At 41.5% G+C, this 27,689-nt stretch overlaps 1 protein-coding gene across 1 annotated transcript in view; it reads right to left on the bottom strand.

The window, feature by feature from the left end:
* Nucleotides 1–27,689, bottom strand: part of ALKBH3 (alkB, alkylation repair homolog 3 (E. coli)) — a 91,261-nt gene that overhangs the window by 30,820 nt on the left and 32,752 nt on the right. Inside the window, exons 6-7 of the mRNA XM_006865032.1 lie at nt 27,581–27,669; nt 15,553–15,762 (exon numbers count right to left, since the gene is read on the bottom strand). Coding sequence (XP_006865094.1) covers nt 15,553–15,762; nt 27,581–27,669 — 299 coding nt within the window. The remainder of the gene's footprint in view (nt 1–15,552; nt 15,763–27,580; nt 27,670–27,689) is intronic.

Raw genomic sequence — 27,689 nt, 5'->3', positions numbered from 1 at the left:
GACAACACAACCTTGCTTGCTGAAAATGAAGCGGACTTAGCGCACTTACTGATGAAGATTAAAGACGACAGCCTTCAGTATGATTATACCTCATCATAAACAAAAATCTTCCCAACTGAACCAATAAACAACATTATGATAAACAGTTAAAATCTGAAGTTGTCAAGAATTTCATGCATTTGGCTTCCACAATCAAAGTCCATGGAAACTGTAGTCAAGGAATCAAAGACAGCAATTGAGCAAATCTATTGCAAAGGGAGCTGGAGGGAAAGGATTTTTCTAAAGCCAAAATGTTAAGATCTGAAGTCAGATCGGTCTAGCTCTTGTATTCCTTCATCTTCAAGGATCATATATTTTTTCATCTTACCCCCAACACAATCAGAAAAGGTTTTTCAAAGAAAAATGCACTACCAAATGAATGTCCTCAGATAACGAAGAGGCATTTTTTTGCTGTAAAGAATATGTGCACAGTTCAAAAGTTTTCTAGTCCTACCTAGACTAATTTTCCATATCAGCTCTGATACCTCCAAAGTTATCTAAAAAAAAACTCCCATGTTTCTAGACCATGTTGATAGACCAAACAAAATGAGCAGAAGGACAAACACAATAAAGCAGAAGCCTGTTGCTTGCTGCTCATTTCCCAAGCTCACAGAGGGCACTTGACACACAGGAACTATTACTATCATTGGTTTCTGCATTTGAAACGTCAGGGAAGGCTTCACTGCCAGAGCAGCGACTTGCTGCTGAGAGAGGATTTAGAGGCAACACAAAAGAGGCCAGTATGCCTAGAGGAGAGACAAGACACAGGCCAGCTGGAATGTGAGAGACCAATAGAGACTGGGTACCGACTTGGAATGGATCTGACAATCTGGGCTAAGGAGTATGCATTTTACCCTTCATTCCAGTAAGAGCAAATAACGATGGCAGAGTTGGAAAACCAAGTGACAAAAGCAGTAAGCTCAATCCTGGCTCTCTGCTCTTCTCTCTCAATTCTCTTGCCCTGAGTGATAATGCGCCATTCTATAACTTTACATTTTATCTGTGTTATTTGTTTCAACAGTTATCCAAGCCATCTTGGGCAACTGCTATAACTCTATAGCTCAGCTGTACACAGGCATAATTACAGTGCCAACCTCACAGATTACTAGAGGACTCAATACAAAGCACTTAGCGCTGGGCACCGGCTCAGCACTATCCACTTGTTACTAATTATTACTGTCTCACTCTTGTTATTCTGATAATGTCCAGATAATACCTCTACCCCACGCCTGTCATCCAAGCCCCAGACTTATAAAGTCAATGGTTTCTTAAACATTTGGAGGTATGCGGCATCTCCAACTTTGCATGTGGAATATGGAACTCTCGATTCCCTGGCAAACCCTCCTTAAACAGTAACAAAATCAAACCTTGAAACTCCTGTTCCTCCTCCCATTGAAGAAACAACATCTCTATCTACCAACTGCTCAAGAAGCCTGGAGTCACTCTGGATTCCTACCCCACTTCTAACAGATGGACAAATCCTACTGGTTCAACCTCAAAAGCATACCTAAGACCATTCACTTCTCCCTAACCCCATGGTCACCACCTTAATGCAGGTCCCTAGTCCCCCACTAAGGCTACTGCTACCAAATTTTATGTAATCTCCCACCAGTCTCCAACACAGCAGCCAAAGTGATCTTTAAACAATGTAACCAGGTCACAGATTAGGCCCAAGTCCTCTACTGCCCATTTGTTCCCACTGTACTTAGAATAAAATCCACACTCAGTGCTCCAACCACACGTTACCATTATTTCTATTTGCTTATTGCCTAGCTTCTGTGACCTCCATGAAGGCATACCTGTCATGGTCACCATGTATCCCCAAAGCCAAGTATAATCTGACACGTGAGGTGCTCAATTAATACTTGTTGGGGGAGGGAGCGAGAAGGGGGAAACGAAACAGAGACAGAGAGGTAAAGAGTTCTTTAAAAAAAAAAAAAAAATCTAGAACCTGGGTACAGGATAGAACTGGGGGTGGGGTGGAGTCAAGGATGTCAGTCTGGAAAACAGTCAATCTACTACGTTAGGCTTACAATGCTGCGAGAGGAATGGCTTCTTTATAGATAGTTAAAGAAAGAATTAAGAGACTTGGGAATTGGTTACAAATGAGAAACAAGGGAACAGGGAAGAACTAAAAAGAAAGTCTGTGGGTTAACTTGACCAAGAGAACGGTGATGTCACTGAGCATTAACAGACTTGTCAGCATGTGGAGTTGTGGGAGAACAGTAGAAAACCTGATTTTACATATTCCACTGGGAGACCATCTGAGCTCTCAGGAGTAAAGAGCCTAGTGGGACTGGCAAGAGAGATGACTGTAACTTGGGATCAAAGTCAAGGCTTGAGGTAAGATTCGGAAGTCACTTCATCAAAGAAGTAGTTTGAAGCCATAAGAACTAAAGTGATTCATGTTATTTTTTAACACATTTAATTTAAAGAATATACATATACGAGCTGTGCTAAATGCTGAGGACATAATGATACAAAAGACAGGAATGGACCTTCCCTACATGGTATTTACTGTCTATTGCCAGCTTATAGATAATGGTAACAGAATCAAAGATCATCTTGAGAACCCATATTTATGGGATTGAATACTACAACAACAACAAAAAGTACTTAAAGTAACAACAATAAGAGAAGTATGAGAAGCCAACGGGATTAAGGAAAGGCAGCTAACAGATGAGGGGGTTCAGAGCCAAAGGAGATGAGTACTGGTGATCAGCAACCTGAAGAAGAGGCAAAATGACCACAGAGAAAAGGCCGATGGATTTGTTTTCTAAGTCTACTGTTATTGTTGTGGTTGTTTTAAAGTGCCACTGGTTCCAACTCATAGATTCCGACTCATAGCGACCCTGTACAGGGTTTTCTAGGAGTGGCTGGTGGATTAGAACCGCCAACCTTGCATCTCAAACTGACCTTGCAGTTCAGTGCAGTATCCTGCAGCACCACACCAAGACTCCAATGGTATTGGTATCATTTTAGCAGAGTGGTGCGGATGAAAATACAGAGCAGGAGTTTCAAGAGTGGTAAATTGTGAGGAAAGAGACTGCTGATATAGACGAACTCATTCCAGAATTTGTGCTTTACAAGAAAAACAAACAAAAACACAGATTTAGTTAGAGGATCTGCAGGATCAGGCAAGAGTTTTCTCAAGATGGCAGTCGGTGTCACAGGGCTTTCCCTAAGCTCTCTGGCCCAGGAAGGAGATCCATGGTGGAACTGTTTGACATATATGGTCAAGGCATTTTTTTCCAGACTGAAACAACATTTGAAAACTGAACACTATTTACCTGCTCAAGGCCAAATGCCCCTTTGATCATCCCAGCACCCCACTTAAGACTAGGCCAGTCACATCCCTTTTGTGTCATTTCTTTTCACCTCGTTTTTCCAACCAAATTGGGGTGTGGCCTTGCCCTTGAGGACCTGGCTGTGTTGTAGATGGTTTCATGGATCGGCTATGCCGGTGGCTAGATCTGGACTGCAAAGTTGTTTTTAGTCCTAATGCAAGAACCCAGCTGGACTTTTTGTTCATAGTGGTGATATGCTTTAAAATCTGACATAAAGAAAATATATCAGTTAAATGATGGACAGAGAATAAAGCTGAGATCATACAAAGGCCATCTCCATAGAGCTACTCTGCTGTCTCATCTAGACTATCAATGATGGCATCCTCAATATTGATGTGAAACACATCACTGTACACACAGAAGCACCTGCTTCTGAAATCCAATCTGCTAAAGCAAAAGGCTAGCTGGAAAACACGTAACACTTTGTATCACTGGAGTTATCTGTTCAAAACAGCTTTAACTTCACTTGGCACATACAATCATTGGATTTTTATTTTAAACTCTTTTCTGACTTTTGGCATTCATTTGACTGGAAGTTTCAGAATCTGGACAAATGATCACCCTACAAAGGCTCACATAAGGATCTTCAAAGTTCAAGAATGCAGAGTTTCACACCAAGACCACACTGAGAGTCAAGGGCTTGGGAGACTTTTCCCTGCAACAGGGGCGTTCTCTCTGAAGGCATCTAGAACACTGTACTGTAGCCCCAACCTGCATGTGGGCCCTCTATTTTCTTCTGGACCAGACACAAAAAATTAGCACCTGCTGGTGACTGGTTGTTGGTACAGTATAAGAGGTTGTGTGCAAGTGAGACGTCACTGAATTTGAGCACAGACACACACTACTGCACAGTCACCATAGTAGCCACCCCAGCTACACTGATGTGCATTTGAAACCAGAAGAGTTCATTTATCAAGATTACATTCTTGGTAATATAATTTGTTTTTATTGTTGTTAAGTGCCGTCGAGTCAGTTCCGACCCACAGTGACCCTGTATAGGGTTTCTAAGGAGCAGCTGGTGAGCTTGAGCTGCTGATCTTGATGGTTCAAACCAACTTTGCAGTCGAGCACATTAACCACAGCGCCACACCAGGACTAACTCCTAAAAGAGCAGCTTAAGGTAACTGCTTGAAAGTGCCTTCACCCACGAAATACAGCACGTGAAACAAATGTCCTCCTTCCCCTAAGCGGCCTGGGTTACCACCTGAAGGCAAGCTTACCCAGTCACATGTTAATACCAGAGTACTCATTCCCTAACTGTTCCTGTATATAACCAGATCAGACACAATTCCCTACCACTTTGCTTCCTACATCCTTCCACTGTGCCCTCTGAACTCCATTCAGTGGAGAGTAACACCCCCCCCCCTATCGTCAACTTCAATTATTTCCTGGCAGTTCCCTCCACTTCCTTGTAACTGAAACCTGGTTATCCCTGGAAGATTCCAAGTTCCCTGTAACCCTCTCCTGTGGACGGCCATTATGTCTTTCTTGACCATCGGTGGAGCTACACCCAGGTGGTGATAAGCAGTCTTGCTCCTTGTGTACACTTTTACACACAGGTCTCCCATAAATGTTCCTGCTCCTCTGAACTCTTGTCATATCACTGTTCTACTTCACTCACATCAATGACGTCTCAATGTATTTACGATACAACCCACTCCTTCCTGAGACTCACCACTCTATGTAGAGCTGTCCCTGCCCACTTCTCCAATCCCATCACCTGCTAGGTTCTCACTTGCTTGCTCTTTCTGCTCCAGTGTGGGTGCACATACAGGCACACACTAAGCTGGGCAGTCATCCTCCAGGAGAGGTGACTTGAGGAAGATGAGAGACTCACCAGAGGGCTCAGCAACAGCTCTCAAGAGTGCAGCAAGAATAGCCAGAAGTATCACCATAGAAAGCCTGTAAGTCCGTCTTCTGCCTATAACTGATTGGAATACCTAAAATGGGGCTACAACATGCCCAGTGAAGGAGGCTTCCTGCGGAGCCTCTGCATTACATAAGATCTTAGGTGGAATCCTGAACCCCATTCAGAATCCTCTATGGTGGGAAATTTCCACTTGAAAGGACAAGAAGAACAGCCTGGAGCAGCTAGAACAGCAGAAGATACTTCTTGAAAGAAAGACCAACAGGAAAAATAAAAAACAATGACAACAGTCTAAATGACTACTACAAGAACAAACAAGTTGCTCACCCAGGAGACATCAAGGCAAGTGGTCAGGTCCCCTCAGGGCAAACCCCTTTCCAAAACTAAGACTCAATGGGAATACAGGAGCAGACATGTGCTCTGACTGGCGACCACGTTGGTCACCGATAAGGGGAAGTAAGGACAAAATAGCAATGAAGCAGCAAACTAAGCCCTACCACGTTCAACAGACTCCTGTGAACCCGGGAAGAGACCTGGTTGGCCAGCAGTGTGGCAAAACCTGGGGACTCCTGGGCCTAGAGTCAGTGACATAGCCACAGAGGAAAGAGTGGAGAGTGAAGCGTCCAGCTGATAAGAAGTGAGGGCATATGCACAACATTCATACTTGCAGATAAGACCCACTTCACCTGCCTTCAATGGCTGGACGATCAGAGCTCAACTAGAAGAAAAAAGAAGAGGGGAAAAAAGAGTAATCTGATACAATTTGATGAACTTGACCTACACCTATGGATGCAGTAGCTCAAAAGAGGGAACAAATCTTTATAGTGAGGATCATCCCCAGCCCCTCGATACACAGGGTAGATAGGAATGGGCAACTTGGGTATTGGCTACCCAAAATGGGAGGCTACAAAGAAGTGACTTGCTTACAAGTTTTCAAGAGAGAGCCTAGATCCAGAGGGCTCGGAGGCAGGTAGAATCTCTACTGAGTAGTATCCAATCTATCTGGGCGGGGCTGATGAAAGGAGATGTGGATAGCACTCCTGTGGCACAATAGTGAATAATTGCTATCAGGACTGACAGTGAGGATTAGAAATGTAAAGGTAGACGTTTTGTAGCAAAGGAAGGGGAGTGGCTGACTTTGCAGTCTAGGAGTGGAGGTCCCTGGGAACATAGAAGGACAAAAGCAGAGTGCGGGACCCTACCCAGAGAAGCAGTGATGCCAAAGATGGAGGCAGAGACGACGACATGGAGAGATGGAGCAGCTGGGGACTCTAGACCCAGAGAGGGAGAGGGCCTGTGTGCTAATGACCAGGGGGGCAGGCTTGTAGGGTATACCCTTTGGTTGGCTGATGATGCATGGAGGGGACTGTAACCATGGCAATGAAATGATATAAGATAGGATGAATATAAAGCTAATGTTCTCCCATGTAGACTATCACACAATTCACAATAAAACATTTAAAAGAAAAAAATGGGTAAGTTTGAATAAGTGTTATCAACATTTTTACAGAGGGTAGTATTAAAATTTAAGTTAATTATATAATTTGATACACTCATATGGAGTCCAGGAGTCCTGGTGTGGCACTGTAGAAAAAAAAAAGAGTGCGGCAAGGAAAAGGAAATCCTGCCATAGGGATAAGTTTTTAAAGTCAGCTTTGCAAGTAAACCCCACACCCAGTCACAGCACATGCAAAAAAACAACAAATCACTTCAGAGAAGGTTGCTCCCTCAGATGAATGGCATGACAAAATCAACTCTTAGCAAAAATTAATTATTCAGAGTCAGGGCATGGATTCTCACCTGAGATAAGGCCCCCAAAGAAGCAAATGAGGATCTCAACCTCCAAAGGATCAAAGATGACTCAGTCAGTAGAAACGGAAGTTCTACTAGGATCACCAACCTTTCTCAGCGTAAACACACACACACACACACACACACACACACACACGCATTTGCTCACTCACCCACTCTCTCCAAACCCTGAAATGGCCCTAGAGAGATAAAAACTCAATCACCATTTGGCACTTACAGGCCACCCCACCCTCCTGAGGCTGCACTGTATCCCCCGCCCCCCCCCATGGATGCTATCTCACAGGCCATTGAACCTTGAGGTTCCCTTCACTGCCATTCATTTCCTCTTCCAATGTCTCCATCTGAAAAGTCACCATGGCATCTACCGTCTGTAGCTTAAAAATTCAGACTCCTGTAACAACGCTCACAGCATCTTTCCTGGGAGCATTTCTACGCCTGCCATGAATTAGCCGCCAGTTACCATCCCCATGTACAAAACAGGAGGAAGCATTAACGAGGCAGACAAGGGCTCTTTACTAACATCAGGGGCAGAAACGGGAAATCAAACCTGATTGTCTCATTTCATTAGGGTGCTTTTAAAACAGACCAAGGTTATAAACAAATTCTTGTAAGTATTTCTTGTATTTCTCAGAACGATGCTGTGATTAGAAGATGGACTGATTAAACCAGGAGCACAGAAGACTGGAGGGCAGCAGTACGGGCTGCTGGCTAAGGTGAAGATTCAAGGTTCAATCACTACATGTTCTAGTTCACCCAGTTTTAAATTGAAGCTATTCAGTGTCACATTATTTTGGATTCCAAGAACTCAAACAATGCATTGTATTAGACAACTCTGCTGCAAAAACAGACCTCTTTAAAGTGATAGAAAACTAAGATGTCATATTGTGGATGAAGATGTGCCTGACCCAAACCATGGCACAAGGTGGCTACAAGAAGTTCATGGAAAAATGTCATTATCTTTCTATTCCTTTTTTCCACAAACTTTTTGAAGCCCCCACAGTATTTGCAATCACCTCATACACGTATTGCATTAGGCAAATCTGCTGCACAAGACGTTTTTTAGTGTTGAACAAGAGCAAAGATGTCAGCTTGAGGACTAAGGTGCGCCTGACCCAAGCCATGGTATTTTCAATAACCTCACATGCATGTGAAAGTTGGACAGTAAATAAGGAAGACTGTAGAAGAATTGATGCTTTTGAGTTACGGTGTTGGAGGAAAATATTGAAAGTGCCATGGGCTGCCAAAAGAACAAATAGATCCATTTTGGAAGAAGTACAGCAAGAGTGTTCCTTGGAGGCCAAGATGGCTAAACTTCATCTCTCACACTTCAGACATGTTGTCAGGAGGGACCACAGTCATTGGAGAAGGATATCATGTTTGGTAAGGTGGAGGGTCAGAGAAAAAGAGGAAGACCCCCAACGAGATGGACTGGCCAAGTGGCAGCATTGATGGACTCAAGCGTGGCAACAGTAGTAAGGTTGGCCCAGGATCGGGCAGTGTTTCGTTCTGCTGTTCATAAGGTCACTATGGGTCAGTACTGACTCGATGGCACCTAACAACAACAACATACATACTTTCATGAAACCAGGACAATGACTATGGAAGACCTAAGAGTGCTGTGGGCTAACGCGTCAAGGCTGAAAAGTCGTTTGAACTGCAAGGTCAGTAGCTCAAGCTCACCAGCTACTCCTTGTAAATCCTATACAGGGTCACTATGGGTCGGAATCGACTCGATGGCACTTCACAACAACACCACGAACAAGAATGAATGCATCCAAATTATGATGTTGGCAAAGTATATTGAACGCACATACCATGAACTGCTAGAAGAACCAACAATCTGCCTCTTAGAAGTGAGGATGGCAAGACTTCATTTCATGTACTCTGGACACATTATCAGCAGGGACCAGGCCCTGGAGGACATCATGTTGGGTTTACCAAAGGAGGTCAGAAAAAAAGAAAGACCCCCAGGGAGATAGACTGACACAGTACTATGGGCTCAACATAATAATGGATGGTGCCGGAGAGCCGGGCAGTGCTCCGTTCTGGTTTATAAGTACATAGAGTTGATATGACTCGGAACCATTTCAACAGCATCGAAAAACAAATTATTTTCTAAAGTCCTGGAAAAATACCAATATTTATCAGTCTGATCAGACTGATTTTTATGTTCCATTTTTCCCAGTGGTGGTTGTGGTGGTGGTTATGTGCCGTGGAGTCGGTTCTGACTCATAGCGACCCTGTACAGGGTTTCCAAGGCTATAAATCTTTACGGGAGCAGAAAGCCTCAACTTTCTCCCGTGGAACAGCTGGTAGTTTCGAACTGCCAACCTTGAGATTCGCAGCCTAATTTGTAACCACTACACTACCAGAACTCCTTATTTTTCCCAGTTGTTGTTAAGTGCCGTCGAGTCGGTTCCGACCCATAGCGACCCTGTACAGGGTTTCCGAGGGTGTAAATCTTTACGGGAGTAGAAAGCCTCATCTTTCTCCCATGGAACGGCTGGTAGTTTCGAACCGCTGACCTTAAGGTTCGCAGCCCGATTCTAACCACTACGCTACCAGAGCTCTTTATACAATTAACAAGGGAGGCACGATGCAGCCCAGTTCCTGAGGAACTCTCCATATCTACCACCTGACTTTGTGTTGTACCTGTCTCTTCTGGTGAGACGAACAAGGCGCCTAGTCTCAGGAAGGTGCTAGAGGAGGGGAGTGGTGAGACAGATGTTCAACATGTTTCAGTTCAATCACCTGGAAGTGACAGAAGCCCCTCACATTTGCAGCACTCCGTTGATAAAGGACCTAGTGTATCCAGAGGTGGTGGTGTTTTTTTGCTAGAAAAACAAGGCTTTTGGCATCTAAATCTCTAGTGCATCACAAACTTCCTGCTATTATCTAATAACACCCCCACTCAGTCATTGTTTCCATGGTAACCGACAGAGAAATAGCAGGCTGCCAAATGGCTTTTGTAGTTCCCTTTCCAGCCTGTTCTTCAGCATAGAATTAAAGCTAGCTGGGAAAAGAACCAGACTATCTTTACAACAGGGACATGATGCAGTTTGAAAAGTACAACTGGGTTTGGGACATCAAGTGTAAAAAAGCTTTAATGAGTCCAGCCCAACAGAATAAAAACAGTTCTTGTTTCTAAAGCAAGGCGCACTGAAACATAGTTGTAAGCTTTACCTTTGCCTTAAGACACTTGACCCTGATACCAGAAGATACATATGGAACTGTTCACTCAGTCTTTAATTTGAATGAAACAAAAGAAAGGATTGGGGTGAAGGGAAGAGCAAGACCAGGCAAGCCTACTATGCCACCAAGTAGCTTACTTTGATGACAGGAAATGGCAATCTATTCAAAACAAGTGAGCAAGAGCTGGCAACCTTGGACTAGAGGGTAGTGACCAAAGAGTGGGCTCCTCAGAGGAGTGGAAGGCTTCCTTTCAGGGCTGCTGCATGCACGAAGCTGACTGTGCCAACGGATGAATCAGGGGGACACTGGGACTTAGGAAACAAAGGTCTCTTCTCCATCTCAGCACACTGAGAAACTGTTCAGAATGCAAAATGTGGAAGTGGGGCCGCGTGCAGAAGATCAGCTGCTGCAGAGATCCACTTAAGGTGCCAGACGCAAAAGGAACAGCTGCTTAGAGGTGGAAGAGTTTGAATATTGACAAAATCAAGGCTATTTCTCTTTGAGAGTGGTCCCAAACACTCTGTGTATCCTGCACTCAGCGTCGCCTTCACTTCTAAGATCCCCTTGCTTTATTCTGGGTGCGCACACTGGGGCATGGTAGGCAGGAAGTAATTTCCTAAGTGTCCCTTCTGCTTCTGTTAAGGTTAACCTCTGTATTTGAAAAATGGAAGCATTTAAGTCTCAATCCCAAAGAAAAGCCCTGTAGGGCATAATTCTGTCTGACTGGTTTCTGTGTGGGTATCCTCCTATGACATCAAAGGAAATGGTGTTTTACTGTAATACAGCTTGTCCAATGTACAATCTAGATTATGGAAAAAATAACCTTTGAATAGATCCATAAACTATTATACCATCTTACAGCTTGAATTATTCAACCACTGTGTCAGACTATTTGTTTGTAAAATTACTTTGTTTCTGTTTTTGTCCTATTTTTATGTTTAAACACTGAAAACAACCTGGAATTCTAAGAGTATCTAAGTTACATTGTGTATATATACTATAATAATGCATTTATACTGCCAGTATGAAAGCCATGCAGAGGCAAAATGAAAACTAATGAGTGTTAGGTGAGCGTGGCCCCAAACAGATGAGTTTCTGTCACAAAACTGCATATCTGAAGGAAATGAAGGCAATCTGAGTTCCTCTCTGAGAAACTATGATTCCGGTGAAACAGATACCAGCTTCTCACCCGACAGGTCAAAACATACTGGAGTTTGGAAAAAATCCCCTCCCAATAACCTCTAGTGCACCCTGGCTGTCTTGTTGACATTCTATCATCTGTAGTGGTCTACTGAAATAAGTCCATCAAAATTATAACAAGTCAAGACTCTTACAAATCCCACACAGAATACCAGCCTAATTTATCCTTTTTAATTTATGCTTTGACCGAGGGTTGTACAAACTGAGTCCTGTTTTCAGAACTATGGCCTTAGTTTAAAAAGAAAAGCAGAAACAAATTATCAATAGCAATTTCTTTCCAATCCTTCGGAAAGGGATTCTGGCACTAAGATTATAACGATGCACACTAAGATAGACCCCCAACACTGGAAACTCAAAGAAAGACTGAACGGTTCAGGTTTGGCTAAATTGTAGAGCTCCAAATTTTTGGAATCTGTCAATAACACCTGAAGGAGTCTTTACAAAAGTTTAAACTTGGGTGCTGTTTCCAAAGAATAAAATGAAAAGGCTCTTTTAAAAAGGCCATTTTAAAGCTATATCCACTAATACATGCCTTTGGTTTTAAATATATTAATATTCAACTTAAATGAAAGCCAGAACTGAAGAGATAAGGGGGAAAAATTACATTAAATTCAATCATAGTTAAGATTAGGCATGAAACCAAAACTTACCAGAGTCAATAACCTGAGGCATGGAAATACAAGCATTCCTATTTCTCCCCAAGTCTAGTTTCACAGACAAATTTGTTTCAAGATCTCAGGCAAATTTTCGTACTCATTAAAACCCACTGCCATCAAGTTGATTTTGACTCTGTATAGGATTTCTGAGGTTATAAATCACTTTGAGAGCAGAAAACCTCATCTTTCTCCTGCAGAGCAGCTGGTAGGATTGAACTCCTGATTTCGCAGTTAGAAGTCCAGTGCTTAGCCTACAGCTCCACCAAGGCTCCTTTTCTTACTCATTAGATGTGTATTTTCATCAAATCAGCTATCATAGTTACAGCGAAGACTCCCTCAGTACATACTAGTAGATAATTAAAGGGATCCTACCACAGTTTACAAAGGAGCTCTGGTAGCGTAGTGGTTATAAATTGGGCTGCAAACCTCAAGGTCAGCAGTTCGAAACCACCAGCTGTTCCGCGGGAGAAAGATGAGGCTTTCTGTTCCCCTAAAGATTTACAACCTCGGAAACCCTGTACAGGGTCACTATGAGTCAGAACCGAGTCCACGGCACATAACAACAACAACCACACTTTACAGTCAGCATTTTATGGCCTTTGCTTTTACTAGTGTTCATCAAAACAGACTCCAAAAAGCCTTGAGAAGATGCAAAAGCTTCAGTAGAGGCAGTCTCCTTCTTAAACACAGATTTTGTTGGGGGTCCCCTCAGAAACAATGTATCTGTGCTAGTTACCTTCCTAGTCCACACAGTGACCTGTAACATAGAAGACAGACACTATACACACACACAGCTTGATTACCACATAAGCAGTCAATCCTCATGGTTTGTGGGTTCTGCACCTGCAAAACTGACCACTTGTTACTTTTATGTACAACCCCAGAATCAATACTCAGGATGCTTCCATGGCCATTCTGGGATATGTACTGAGTGGCAACAAATTAGACTCGCCAGATGCACAAGGCTGGTTTGCTGTTGGTAAGTGCCATCTAGTTGGTTCAGACTCATAGCAACCCTGTATAGGGTTTCTGAGGAGCAGCTGGTGACTTTGACCCTCCGGTCCAGTGCTTTTCTTACAGCATTCCACCAGTACTTGGAATGCACTAAGTCGATGTTTGCAGGAACTTAGAGAATATAACTACTATAAGTGACAAGAATCAACTGTATCACATTCTCAGACAGAAACCGAAGCGCTTCCATTGCCTGGGAGGAAGAACAAGGAATGAGGTATTATTTCTGGGCACTAGAATATTGCTAATATTTAATAGTTGGAAACTATTTATACAGTATATCTAATTATCCAGAAAAAGCATACTTTTGGAGTTCTTAAGCTCCACATCCACTAAATAAGGCCCAGACTGAAGAACGGGGCAGTGGTGGTGAATGTGTTTCTGTGTAAGACAGTATAACTGGATACCTGGGTATTCATCAACAAAGACGATGAAACTGGGTGATGCTGACTTGTCAGCAACTAGAAGGAGGAGGAAAGCACAGCACTTGTATGGCCAGACCCTGAGTTCCAGGAAGACAGAAACCACGTCATTGTATTCTTTCACTGTACAGCCCCAGCTCCCAGGACCATTCCTGGAACAGAGTCGGTATGCTGTATGTCTGACTTGTGGAAAGGGTCTGAACTTAAAAGCGAGATATGTAGTGTTTCTGTTTTCATATGCCAGGAGTCTGACCGAGGCTGGATGAATTCTTCACATGTGCAAGCCTGTAGACAGAAGCCTGACCATACCTAGAGAACATAGTACAGGCTGGATGGTTTGATTTTTGAGCAGTGTTCCTTGATAGAGAAAAAGCTTGTTGCCAATGAAATTCAAGGGCTCAGGGAGTTAGTTCACTCAATAAGATATTCGTAACTGACACTTCCCTGCTAACATGCACCAAAGTGTCATTCTAAACAAAGGCAAAGGAAACCCAATCAAAGGAAAGTGTACCAATAACATGTACTTAATTTTAAAAAAGTACTTAATGGGGAGTCCTGGTGTGATGTTGTAGAATAAGCACTGGACCACAAGGTCAGTATGAATCACAAGGTTGGCAGTTCAAACCCACCAGTTACTCCTTGGAAACTCTATCCAGGGTTGCTATGAGTTGCAAACAACTCCATGGCACTTAACAACAACAACAACATATGTAGTAAATAACTCAATATGCTTCAAAATACCACATTTGGAAGCCCAGGAAATGGGTCCCAAAGATAGCCCCAGCATTAATTTTATTCTCAGAGAGGTTACCTGATGACAAGCAGACCTGAGTACTGACAGACTAACAGCTAAGTCTGGGTCTGGCTTAGGTCAGAGTCAGTAAACAGCCTTTACACCGTCCCCAGTCACTGGGTCTGCTGACAAGCTGAATGATGGGAAACCTGATTAGGGCAAGATAGAAAGCCTGCTAGGAAGATAATTTGGTAGAGATCTGCTCACTTCTTGGAGCTCCTACTATCTTTCTATTTTAGTCCTTTTTTGCCCCCCCTTTAAAAAAAAAATAAATTGTGGTGTAAAAATATACAACAAAACATTTACCAATTCAACAGTTTCTAAACACACAATTCATTGACACTGATTATGTATCTCAGTCCTTTCTTGATTAAAAAAAATAAGTTAGGAATAAAACCAAGTTTCAAGAAATCTCAAAATAAAGTAAAACCGCTCTAGAGTCCTCCTAAACCAGAAAATCCAGGAGAGAGCTGGCTGCAAAGCTGAAGCTCCTACCCAGTCAGGTCGTCACTGAGTCTCTACCTAAACTGAGGATATCACCTGGGATCTAGGAAAGTCAGTGTTACCTGTAGCTCCCTGCTGAGAAGGAGACCAGGACCCACGGATGCTCGAACAGGAGTGGCAACACCTTCAGGGAGTACACTTAGTGAAAACACAGGCTGCCTGCTTCGGGCAGCTTCCTTAAGCTGCCTTTCCTTTCCTTTCAGGCTTCCACGAGCTGGGGCCACTCCTTTATAAGGTTTCCAGACAGCATTTTCCACAATTACAACTGTGTTTGTGGTCAGTAATGCCTACTTGTCCCACTAGACTGTATGTCCATGAGGCTGGGTCTGGGTCTAACCTTTCCACCAGGCCCCCAGCGCCTGACACACAGCTGCCAATTCCTGGTGGTGAGTACAAGAATGAATGGACAATCTGGATGTCAAAAGACAACCCTGGGATGAGAAGGCTTTGTCCATAGAACATACTTGTGTTGTTGTAGCTTAAATGCCGTTGAGGCATTTCCAACCCATAGCGACCTTGTGTAGGGTTTCCAAGGAGCAGTTGGTGAGCTTGAACTGCCGACCTTGCAGTTCAAACTGACTTTGCAGTCTGGCGCATTAACCCACAGTGCCACACCAGGACTAACTAGAGCCATCTAAATCTGAAAAGAGGAACTTCCTTTTCTGTAGAACCACAGGAGGCAGGAAGAGCACAAAAAAGAGATACTTACTGGTGGAGGCTTCTTCCTCATCTCAAAAGTGCGTGTGGCACCAAAGCTGAGCGATGCGATGACGGGGCAGCTCCCCAGTGAGGGTTCATCATCACTGTGCCAGTCCACGCTGTCCTTCTCATTGCGATAAAGATTGCAGAGTAAGGAGTTGAAGTTGTAGCCGGTGTTCCGTTCGATGCGGTTCTTCAGCGTGCTCAGCACAGGATGCCACTGTGATCACAGGCCACGCCACGGGGCAGCCACAGTCACATCACACAGAGTGACAACCACAGCAGAACAGAAACAAAGCGCAAAATCAGTCAAGTTACGGCATGCAATCAACAGAAGAGTTTAATTCCCTCCCACTCCTATGAATGCTATTTGAAGGAAGGTGACCGCTGCATTTTTATAAAGGCATTAAATTTGGTCTAGAATGCCATGAGGAGCAAGGCCTACCCGCCCATCTCATTCTGTCTGTGTTCAACACATGGCCCTGCAAAGCAGCACTTGTCCACATCTAGGACAGTCACCTTGGCAAGCCCTTCAGACATGAAGTACAGCACTAAGCCTAGGGACCACCATGGCAGACTTGTCACCAGGTCAATGCAAAAAGACTCAGTGTGAGAAGCAAAACAGCATCCCGCCTGGCTGGCCCTCTGGTGCATTCTATTCCAATATTTTGTCATGAATGGCAGATTTGCTTGCAAAAAGATATTTGATATTATCAGACTAATTAATGTCCTACATACAGAACGTGATGGGAAAAACAGATCTTTTCTACAGAATGGTAATCCTAACAAGCTCTTAATAAGTATATAAGCTGTGAGTTTTAGAATATTTAAACAGATTTCACTACCTTTCCTATTGTGCACCAAGTTCACTTGGCATAGCTTTTACTTGAAACTTAAGAGAAAATCGCCACCTTGTCACAGATATAGTAGCCATGATCACAGCTTGTACAGGTTCTGTGTCTCTCCTCCCAAAATATCAAGTGGAGCCCTGGTAGTATAGTAGTCACATGTTGAGCTGCTAACTGTAAAGTCAGCAGTTCAAATCCACCAACTGTTCCACAGGAGAAAGATGAGGCTTTCTGCTCCTGTAAAGATTTACAACCTCAGAAACCCTATACAGGGTCACTCTGAGTTGGAACCAACTCCACGGCACATAACCACCACCACCACTTACATTTTGTAGTCCTGCTGTAGCACTATAGGATAAGCACTAGAATGCAAAGTCAGTTTGAACCACAAGGTTGACAGTTCAACCCCACCAGCTGTTCCTCAGAAACCCTTTACAGGGTTGCTATGAGCTGGAACCGACTCCACGGCACTTAACAACAACAACAACAAGCCATACAGAGGTTCCTTTAGGACAACAGTGCTCAAACTTTATACTATTAAAAAGCTCACTCCTGGTAACAGAAATATTCTTTTGATGAAAATTAATTTTATTTCCCAATACAAAATTTGGTGAAAAGAGTGGCACTGTTTTGTACATCTCCCCATTGTCTGCCTTAATATACAAAAACAGACTCTCACAACTCCTGCTATACTCTATCTGCTCAGTAAGTTGCTTTGGTTGAAGCACATGAAGAGAATTGGCTTCAGAAAGATATTTTGTTAAAAAGGGGGAAAATATTTAATAGCCTTTTCAAATAATAGTAGATTTTCTGCTTTGAGAATACAGCCACCCCTCCTTTATCGACATAGTTGGTTTCAAAGACTAGTTATTATAGGAAAATTGTCTTTATGTGCAAACTGACACTATGAAGATGGAGGCACGTACATCATTACACAGATGTCAGCATTACTAACTACCAGACTGTTGGTCTCCCATCTCAGGGTTCACTCTAGCCCGTTATGTCATAAATGTGCAAATTGTCTGATAGATTTCTTTACTGTTATCCTAAGTGCAAAGTGCAGACAACGACATCGTTGATAGGAGAAGAGTATACCCAAACTCAGCAAATGCTAGCTTCTTCAGATTAGCTGTGGAACTTGAAACCGTATAAAAAAAATTCTTACATTCTGTTTATGTTAAAATTCACTTATCTAGCTTGTATTTTTAATGAATCTCTTAACCTTACATTATTTCATGACATTGCACATTGTTCTTTTGGAAAATACTGATTTACTGAAGTTGACACATTTCATTAAACAATCACCAAAAAAAAAAAAAAAATCATATTTTTAAGATTACCTCTAATCTTATCATAAAAGTCTAAGAAAGACTCAAAATAGAGGACACAAGTTTTCCAACATAGTAATTTTAGCTTGAAAATGAAAATTTTATCAGTAGCTACAAATTCTATGCATTGTTTTCCTACAATTGAAACTCACTTCATTTACAAGAAAATGGTTTGTCTGCCAGTGGTTCTTTCAAGCAAAAATGGTCCATGAAAAAAGTAGCCAGCACAGCTCATAACAGTCACACAGGTGCTTTTCCTATGCTTGAGGATAAATCCCAGAAAGAAATTCTGGTAAGAATGTTGACAAGATGCATTCCCTATTTGCTTTATGGCTTTAAACTTAACTCCATGGAGATACAGACCAGGTACTACAATTACACACTTAACAAGAAAAACAGGAGGAGGAAAAGAGCTTTTCTGCACTGTGGCTGAGAAACGAACTAGCAATTGTCTGGCTTGCTGAGCACTGGGATAGCACCACGCTAGCAATATGTTTTTTAAGTGGGTATAGCTTTTCTTTTGGTTATTTTTGGTGGTGAAGTAGGGACAAAAAGAGAAAAATGGGAATAATGAACTAGGGAACTAAATTTAGACTCTCTAACCCAGTACTCTATGAAGATCCCTCAGAAACAAATGCCTGAATTAAAATTCAGTGTCATCTCACTGTTCAGTGAAGACATTCTATCCTTAGAAGACACTGGAGAAAAAGCGGATGAGAAAACATGAATCACAGACACGAAAGGACCTATTTGGTAGACTTCAAACAGCATGTGGCCGAGTGCTTACTTATCCCAGAATGCTTTGGAAATAAAGCAGAAGAAAAGGGTCAAATTGGTGGGACAACCACCAACTGCCCTGCTTTGTTGATTTGCTTTACTTATTGAGTTCATATAAAACTTAGTTTCAACAAACGCTAAAAGATGTTTAAAAACCTATGATTAAGCAAGGACCCTCAACCCACAGATACACATTAGTGAATCTCCCTTTACAAAGTGCTGAGAAAAGGGCATCTTTTGGGATTTTGTTCAAGAAGTATATAAATTAAGTCTATTGCAATAAATACAAAGTTATGAATCAACCAAATTCAATTATTCTAATTTGACACCCGTATCAGTCAACTGTTGTTGTTGTTAAGTGCCGTCGAGTTGGTTCCGACCCATAGCGACCCTGTACAGGGTTTCCGAGGGTGTAAATCTTTACGGGAGTAGAAAGCCTCATCTTTCTCCCGCGGAGCGGCTGGTAGTTTCGAACTGCTGACCTTAAGGTTCGCAGCCCGTTTCGTAACAACTATGCTACCAGAGCTCCTATCAGTCAACTAAAGGGGCTTATTTGAACAAATTATGGTATATATGGATTATGCATTACCATGCAGCCAATGTGGAAAATGAGTAGCCCAGAATACTTAATTGCGCTCATGAGGAAGCTGTACACGGACCGACAGGCAGCCATTCCAACACAAACAGGGGACAATACAATCAGGAAAGGTGTGCAACAGGGCTGTATTTTTTCACCATACTTAATTCAATCTGTACACTGAACAAATAATCTGAGAAGCAGGATTATATGAAGAAGAACGTGGCATCAGGATTGGAGGAAGACTCATTAACAACCTATGATATGTAGATAACACAATCTTGCTTACTGAAAAGGAAGAGTACTTAAAATACTTACTGATGAAGTTCAAAGACCAACACCTTCAGTATCGGTTGTACCTCAATGTTAAGAAACAAAAATCCTCACCACTGTACCAATATGATAAACACAGAAAAGACTGAAGTTGTCGAAGACTTCATTTTACATGGCTTCACTATCAATACTCATGGAAGCAGCAGTCAAGAAATCAAATGATACATGGCATTAGGCAAAACTGCTACACAAGGCATCTTTAAAAGTGTTCAAGAGCAAAGATGTCAGACTGAGGACTAAGATGTGCCTGGCCCAAGCCATGGTTTTTTTCAATAGCTTCATATGCATGTGAAAGTTGGACAATGAATTAATGAAGACCACAGAACAACTGATGCATTTCAGTTACATTGTTGAAGACAATTATCTACGAAAATCATGGACTGCTGTAAGAACAAATAAATCTGTGCTGGAATAAGTATAGCCTGAAGGCTCTTTAGAAGCCAGGATGGCCAGATTTCATCTCTCATACTTCAGACATACTATCAGGAGGGTCCAGTCCCTGGAGAAGGACATCATGCTAGGTAAAGTTGAGGGTCAGTGAAAAATAGGAAGACGCAGACAAGATGGACTGGTACAGTGGCAACAGGAATGAGTTCAAGCTTAGCAATGATTGTGAGGATGGTGCAGGACCAGAAAAAAAAGTCAGAAGAAACTTTGTAACTTGCTCTCCAGTATAGAGATGCTAAAGTGAATGGGAGAAATGAGGAAGTCAAAAGCTGAATAGAAAATTTCAAAGGGAGGCTAGAGAAGACAACGTATTATAATGAAATGTACAAAGACTTGGGAGTCAGAAAACCAGAAAGAATTCAGCATTTCTCAAGATGAAAGCTCTGAAGAAAAAATTCAAACCTTGACTTGTAATATCCAAGGGTTCTGAGGGTAAAAAATTCAAATGCTATCTGACACAGTGCTCCATTGCTATTCATAAGGTTTTCAGTGGTTAATCATTCAAAAGTAGTCCACCTCTCCTTCTTCCTACTCTGTCTTAGTCTGGAAGGTCAGCTGAAAACCTGTCCACCATGGGTGACACTACTAGTACTTAAAACACCCATAGTATAGCTTCCAGCATCACAACATGCAAGCCACCACAGTATAACAAACTGACAGATGAATGGCAAAGTGAAAATTTCAAAGAGAAACTCAAGATGACAAAGTCAAGTATTATGAAATATGTAAAGACCTAGAGTAAGAAAACCAAAAAAGAACATGCTCAGCATTTCTCAAGCTGAAAGAACTGACTAAAAATTCATGTCTCAACTTGCAATATTCTGTAAAGGCAAAATACTAAATGACTAAAAAGCATCAAAAGAAGATGGAAGAAATACACAGAGTCACTGTACCAAAAAGAAATGGCCAATGTCCAACCATTTCAAGAGGTAGCATACGATCAGGAGTCAAAGACACTAGCAAAGAACAAGGAACCGGAAATTGATGGAATACAAGTTGAATTCTTTCAACAAACTGATGCAGCAGTGGAGGGACTCATTATTTTGTCAAGAAATCTAGAAGACAGCTACCTGGCTAGCCAATTGGAAGAGATCTGTATTTGTGCCCACTCCAAAAAGAGGCGATCCAATGGAATGCAGCAATTATCAGACAATATCATTAATATCACATGCAAGTAAAATTGTGCACAAGAGCACAGCCAAAGGTTCAAGCTGGATTCAGAAGAGGACGTGGAACAAGATATATCACTGCTGACATCAGATGTATCTCAGCTGAAAGCAGAGAATACCAGAAAGATGTTTACCTGTAGTTTATTGACTATGCTAAGGCTTTCAATTGTGTGGATCATGACAAGCTATGGACAACATTACAAAGATTAGAATTACGGAACACTTAATTATGCTCATGAGGAACCTGTACACAGACCAAGAGGCAGTCATTCGAACACAACAAGGGAACAGTGAATGTTTAAAATCAAGAAAGGTTTGTTCCAGGGTGTATTCTTTCACCATACTTATTTCATCTGAATATTGAGCAAATAATCTGAGAAGCTGGATAATATGAAGAAGAAAGTGCCATCAAGTATGACGAAAGACTCATTAACAACCTGTGATATGCAGATGATTGAACCTTGCTTTCTGAAAGCGAAGAGGACATAAAATAACTTACTGATGACGATCAAAGACAGCAGTTTTTAGTATGGGTTGTACCTCAATGTAAAGAAATCAAAAACTCCTCACCACTGGACTAATAAATAATATCATGATAAATGGAGAAAAGATGGAAGTTTTTCAAAGACTTCATTTTAGTTGCATCCACTATCAACATTCATGGAAGTAGCAGATACTCATGGAAGCAGCAGACAAGAAATCAAACAATGTACTGTAATCGACAAATCTGCTATATAAGTTTTCCTTAAAAGTGTTCAAGAGAAAAGATATCATTATGAGGACAAAGGTGCACCTGATCTGCACCTGATCCAAGCCATGGTATTTTTAATAGCCTCATATGCAGCATGTGAAATTGGACAATGAATAATGAAGGCCACAGAAGAATTGATACATTTGAGTCATTGTGTTAGAGATACAGAAAGTACCATGGACTGCCAGAAGAACAAACAAATCTGTGTTTGAAGAAGTACAGCCAGAATGCTCCTGAGAAGCCAGAATGGTAAGATTTTCTATTGTATAATTCAGACTTGTTATCAGGAGGGACCAGTTCTTGGAGAAGTATATCATGCTTGGTAAAGTGGAGGGTCACGAATGAAAGAGTAAGACCCCCAATAAAATGGATTGGCACAGTGGTAGCAACAATGGGCTAACGTGTAACAACAATTTTAAGGACGGTGCAGAACCAGGCAATGTTCCGGTCTGTTGTGCACTGGGTTGAAACCAACCTGACAGCACCTAAGAACAACTACACTGCAGCCATTAAATATGACATAATAGAAGACTATTTCTTGACAATGTTGTTGTTGTTAAGTGCCATCAAGTCAGTTCTCACTCATCGAGATCTTGTACAGGGTTTCTGAGGAGTAGCTGGTGAGCTTGAACTGCCAACTTTGCAGTTCAAACTGACTTTGCAGTCCAGCGCAATAACCCACAGAGCCACACACCAGGACTCCATTGACAATAAAACATGTTAATGATATAGTTAAATGAAGCATAGTATACATAATTATTCCATTTTTATTGTGAAAACTTCTCTACATATATTTGTCTCAAATAAAGTTTTGGAACAAAAACATCAGGTGGCAGGATTATTACATATTTTAATCTTCTTATGCAGCCATGGTGGCACAATGGTTAAGCACTTGGCTGCTAACTGAAAGGTTATTGATTCAAACCCACCGTAAGAGAAAAGCCCTTTCAACCTGCTCCCATAAGGATTACAGCCTAGAAAACCCAATGCAACCACTCTGCTCTGTCATGTGGAGCTGCTATGAGTCAGAAATGACTTGACAGAATATAACAGCTTGGTGCTTATCTGCAGTTTCTAAACTTTCAATAGCACACACATATTACTTACATCATAAAAAAATGAGTCATTACATTTTTTCAGAGATGTCAAAATGTTCCCATAAGAAGCTATTTTACTCAGCAAGGCCTGTGCTCCTTGTTTATTCCAAAATAGTGATTCTTCACTAGGAATGATACTTTTTCCCCAGCGGATGTTTGCCAATGTCTGCAGATATTCTTTGTTGGCACAACCAAGTGGGGGACACTATCTGCCTCTAGAGAGTAGAGGTCAGGGACACAGTGCTCAGTAACACACTGCACAAGACAACAAAGAATTACGTAGCTAAAGTGCCAATTGTACCAAGGTTGAAAAATCCTGTTCTAAAAGATTAACTATATTGAATGAGAAAGAACTTCTTCTCCAGAGTCTATTTAATCCTCAAAGTCTCTACTGTAACTGTTGACAAGAAGGCAAATTAATTCTGACAAAAACATGAGAAGTCTACAGTCCAGAGGCCAAATTCAATTCTATCAATTTCTAAATTAGCCTCAGATATGAAGGGTCTCAATACTTCCCAGGCCACATTCTAAACACAGTCCTAGAAAGCAAAGCCAACAGATGTCTGCTCATGTGAAAAGACCGTTTTATCCCCAGCCCAATTTTTATACATGGACATCTCATAAAAGTAGTAGAGTCTGTGATTACAAGTTACCGAAAGCTCTAAAAGGTGTCACATTTCTGTACATCCCAATGTTGTCATTACATGCCGTCACGTCGGTTCAGACTTATTTTGTGTTCATTGGGTGCTGTTAAGTTGGTTTTAATTCATAGCGACCCTATGAACAACAGAATGAAGCCCAGCCCAGCCTTGTGCCATCCTTACCATTATTCCTATGCCTGAGCCCATTACTGCAGCCATGTGTCAATTTATCTCAACAAGGGTCTTCCTCTTTTTTGCTGACCCTCTACTTGACCTTTCTGATGACAAAGTACAGGAGACAAAGTCTCTCCCTTAGAAGCATTCTGGATGTACTTCTTCCAACACAGATGAATTCATTCTTCTGTCAGTCTGTGGTAGACTCAATATTATTTGCCAACACAATACTCTACAGGCATCAGTTCTACTTAGACTTCCTTATTCATTGCCCTGCTTTCGCATGCATATGAGGCAACTGAAAATACCACGGCAGGGTCAGGTACACATTAGTCTTCAAAGTGACATCTTTGCTCTTTTAACATTTTAAAGAGGTCTTATGAGGCAAATTTGCTCAGGCTATATGTCACTTGATTTCTTGGCTGCAGCTTTCATGGATGTTGACTGTGGATCTGAGTAAAATGAAGTCTTTGACAGCTTCAATCTTTTCTCCATTTATCATGATGTTTCTTATTGGATCAGTTGTGAAGATTTTTGTTTTCTTTATGTTGAGGTGTAACCTACACTGAAGACTGTAGTCTTTGATTTTCATCAGTTAAGTGCTTCTTTCTAACCTTCTTCACTTTGATCAAGCAAGGTTATATCATCTGAATATCAAATATTGTTAATGAGTCTTCTTCCAATCTTGATGTCATGTTCTTCTTCATGTAATCCAGCTTCTCAGATCACTAGCTCAACATAAAGAATGACTGTTGTTGTTAAGTGCCATCAAGTCGGTTCCAACTCTCAGCGACCCTGTATAGTGTTTCTGAAGAGCAACTGGTGAGTTTGAACTGCCAACCTTGTGGTATAAGGATGGTGAAATACAACCCTGACCCACACCTTTCTTGATTTTAAACCACACAGTACCCGCTTGTTCTATTCAAACAACTAACTCTTGATCTATGTACAGGTCCCATAGGAGCACAATTCAGAGTCCTGGAATTCCCATTCATCATAATGTTATCCATAGCTTGTCATGACCCACAGAGTCGAGTGCCTTCGCATAGCCAATAAATCACAAGTAAACATGCTTCTAGTATTCTCTACTTTCAACCAAGATCCATCTGACATCAGCAATGATATTCCTTGTTCCACGTCCTCTTCTGAATCTGATTTGCTTTTCTAACAGCTCCCTGTTGATGTGCTTTTGCAACCATTTTTGGATTATCTTCAGCAAAATTTTACTTTTGTTTGACATTAAGGATATTGTAAGACAATTCTCGCATTCTATTGGATCACCTTTCTTTAGAAAGGGCAAAATTATGGATCTCTTGAAGTTGGTTGGTCAGTTAGTTATCTTCCAAATTTCTTGGCATAGTCAGGTGAGTGCTTCCTGTATGCATAAGTCTGTTGAAACATTTCAGTTGGTATTTCAACAATTCCTGAAGCCTTGTTTGTAGCTCATGCCTTCAGTAAACCTTAGAGACTTCTTCTTGCGATACCATAGGACTTTGATCATAGGCTACCTCTACTGAAATGGTTGAACACTAGCCCATTATTTTTTATACGGTTATTCTGTGTATTCCTTCCATCTTCTTTGATGCTTCCTACATTGTTCAACTTTCTGCCCACAGAATCCTTCAATTGAAACTCAAGGCTTGAACTTTTTCTTCAGTTCCTTCACCCTGAGAAATGCTAAGCAAGGTATTCCCTTTTGGTTTTCAAATTCCAGATCTTTGCATATTTTATTATACTGATTACGCTGTCTTCCTGAGCTGCCTTTGAAATCTTCTGTTCAGCTTTTATGACATTTCTTCCTTTCACTTTAGCTACTCTATGCTCAAGTTCAGTTTCAGAACCTCTTTGGGCATCCATTTTGGACTTTTCTTTCTTGTCTTTTTAACAACCTTTTGGTTTCTTCATGTATTGTGTCTGTGATGTCATCCGACAACTCCTATGATCTTCTATCATTAGTGTTCAATTCATCAAATCTGTTCCTGAGAAGGTTTGTAAATCTAGGGTAGAGTCCTGGTGTGACGCTGCAGTGGTGTGAATTGCAAGGTCGGCGGTTTAAACTCACCAGTCGCTCCTTGGAAACCCTATACAAAGTCGCTGAGTCAGGATGGACTCAGTGGCACTTCACAACATACTCAAGGTGTAACCCTGGTGTGGCGCTGTAGGATGAAGTACTGAACCACAAGGTCGGTTGGAACTGCAAGGTCAGTGATTCAAATTCACCAATTGCTCCTTGGAAACCCTATACAGGGTCACCTATGAGTTGGAGCCAATTCAACGGCACTTAACAACAATACTTAAGGTTGTATTTGGCGCTCATGAATTATTTTAACTTTCTTCAGCCTGCACATGAACTAAACATATTGAGCAACTGATGATGATGTGCTCTGCAGCTGGCCCCTGGTCTCTGATGATACTGAGCTTCTCTACTTTCTGGCTTTTTCCACATATATAGTCAGTTTGATTCCTGTGTATTCCATCTGACAAGGTCCACTTGTATAGTCCCCGTGTATGCTACAAAAAGGCATTTACAATGCATAAGTCAGGGGTCTTGAAACAATCTATCATGTAATCTTTTCTATCACTAAAGCCACATTTTCCAACTGCTGACTCTTCTTTATTTCCAATTTTCATATTCTAATCACTAGTAATTAATTATCAATGCATCTTGACTGCACATTTGATCAATTTCAGGTTGTAGAAATTGGTAAAAATTTCCTCATCTTTGGCATTAGTGGTTGTTGTATAAATGTAAATAATTATCATGCTAAGTCATCTTCCTTGTAGGCTTATGGATATTATTCGACCATTGATTATGTTGTCCTTCAGGATAGACCCTGAAATTCTTTCTTGACAGTAACTGTGTCATCATTTCTCTTCAATTTGTCATTCCCCACCGAGTAGACCATATGACGGTCCAATTCAAAATGGTCAATAACATTTCATTTCAGCTAATGCCCAGGCTATTTATCTGTATGTGTTCCATTTCATTTTTGACAATGAGAGTTTTCTAGATTCATACTTCAAACAGTCCACAATGGATGCTTGCAGCTGTTTCTTCTCATTTTGAGCACCTCCCGACCTGAATTCATAAGCCTACCTCCATTTTCTTCTAAGTCTCTTTCAATAAAGTTTAGCATTCTTTGCCAAAGGCAAGATTCCAGGGACTAAACAGGGAGTTATTTCTTGGACCTTGACTCTATCTTCTGGATAAACTTAATTTTTATACTAGAGTAATCTCTGTGTAGTGTCATGGAAAATTTTAACAACAAAAGAAACAGTAGAAACAAACTGAAACAATGATAAATTGGACATCTGAGAGCTGCAGCCTCCGAATGAATACAATTGTTTTATTTTGCTTTCTAACAAATAGCAAAAGAGCCTGAGGAATGAAAACAGACATGCTGACCTCAGAGCAACATGGCTGCACAGCAACTCTCCACCAAGCCTGCATCCAGAAACACTTGGGGAAGGAGAAAAGTGGGAAGAAAAGTTCAGTTTCCTAAACTCCTGGATCTGGTTCCAGTTTACTCCACTTGCAGTTGTTGGTTTTTTTATCCTCTGAGTTAATCAGAGCACACAAAAAAAGTATAAATCCTCAATGTGGGACTCCAAAGGACTTTCTGAACTAGGAACCATCATACAATGTAGTTTACTGCTATTTTAATAATTTATAGTATACATAGTGTATAGCGTAGTGGTTACGAATAGGGCTGCTAACCTCAAGGTCGGCAAATCAAAACTACCAGTGGTTCCGCGGGAGAAAGATGAGGCATTCTGCTCTGTGAAGATTTACAGCCTTGGAAACCGTGTGCAGGGTCACCATGAGTCGAAATCAACTCCACAGTACTTAACAATAACAACAACAACAACATAGTATATAAAATAATGCAACATACGTGAGGATTTGGTTCCATCGTGACTCTTGAGTAAGTGTAAGGAAGTTCTCCATACCATGCTGTAAGTCTTGGTTGCTGGTAAGTTATACCTGAGAAAGAAAATGTTGTT

The sequence above is a fragment of the Chrysochloris asiatica genome, unplaced genomic scaffold (assembly GCF_000296735.1).
Source record: "Chrysochloris asiatica unplaced genomic scaffold, ChrAsi1.0 scaffold00075, whole genome shotgun sequence".
In the NCBI taxonomy this organism is placed as follows: Eukaryota; Metazoa; Chordata; class Mammalia; order Afrosoricida; family Chrysochloridae; genus Chrysochloris; species Chrysochloris asiatica.
The sequence above is the reverse complement of the archived record's forward strand: the minus strand, read 5'-3'. Positions and strand labels throughout refer to the sequence as shown.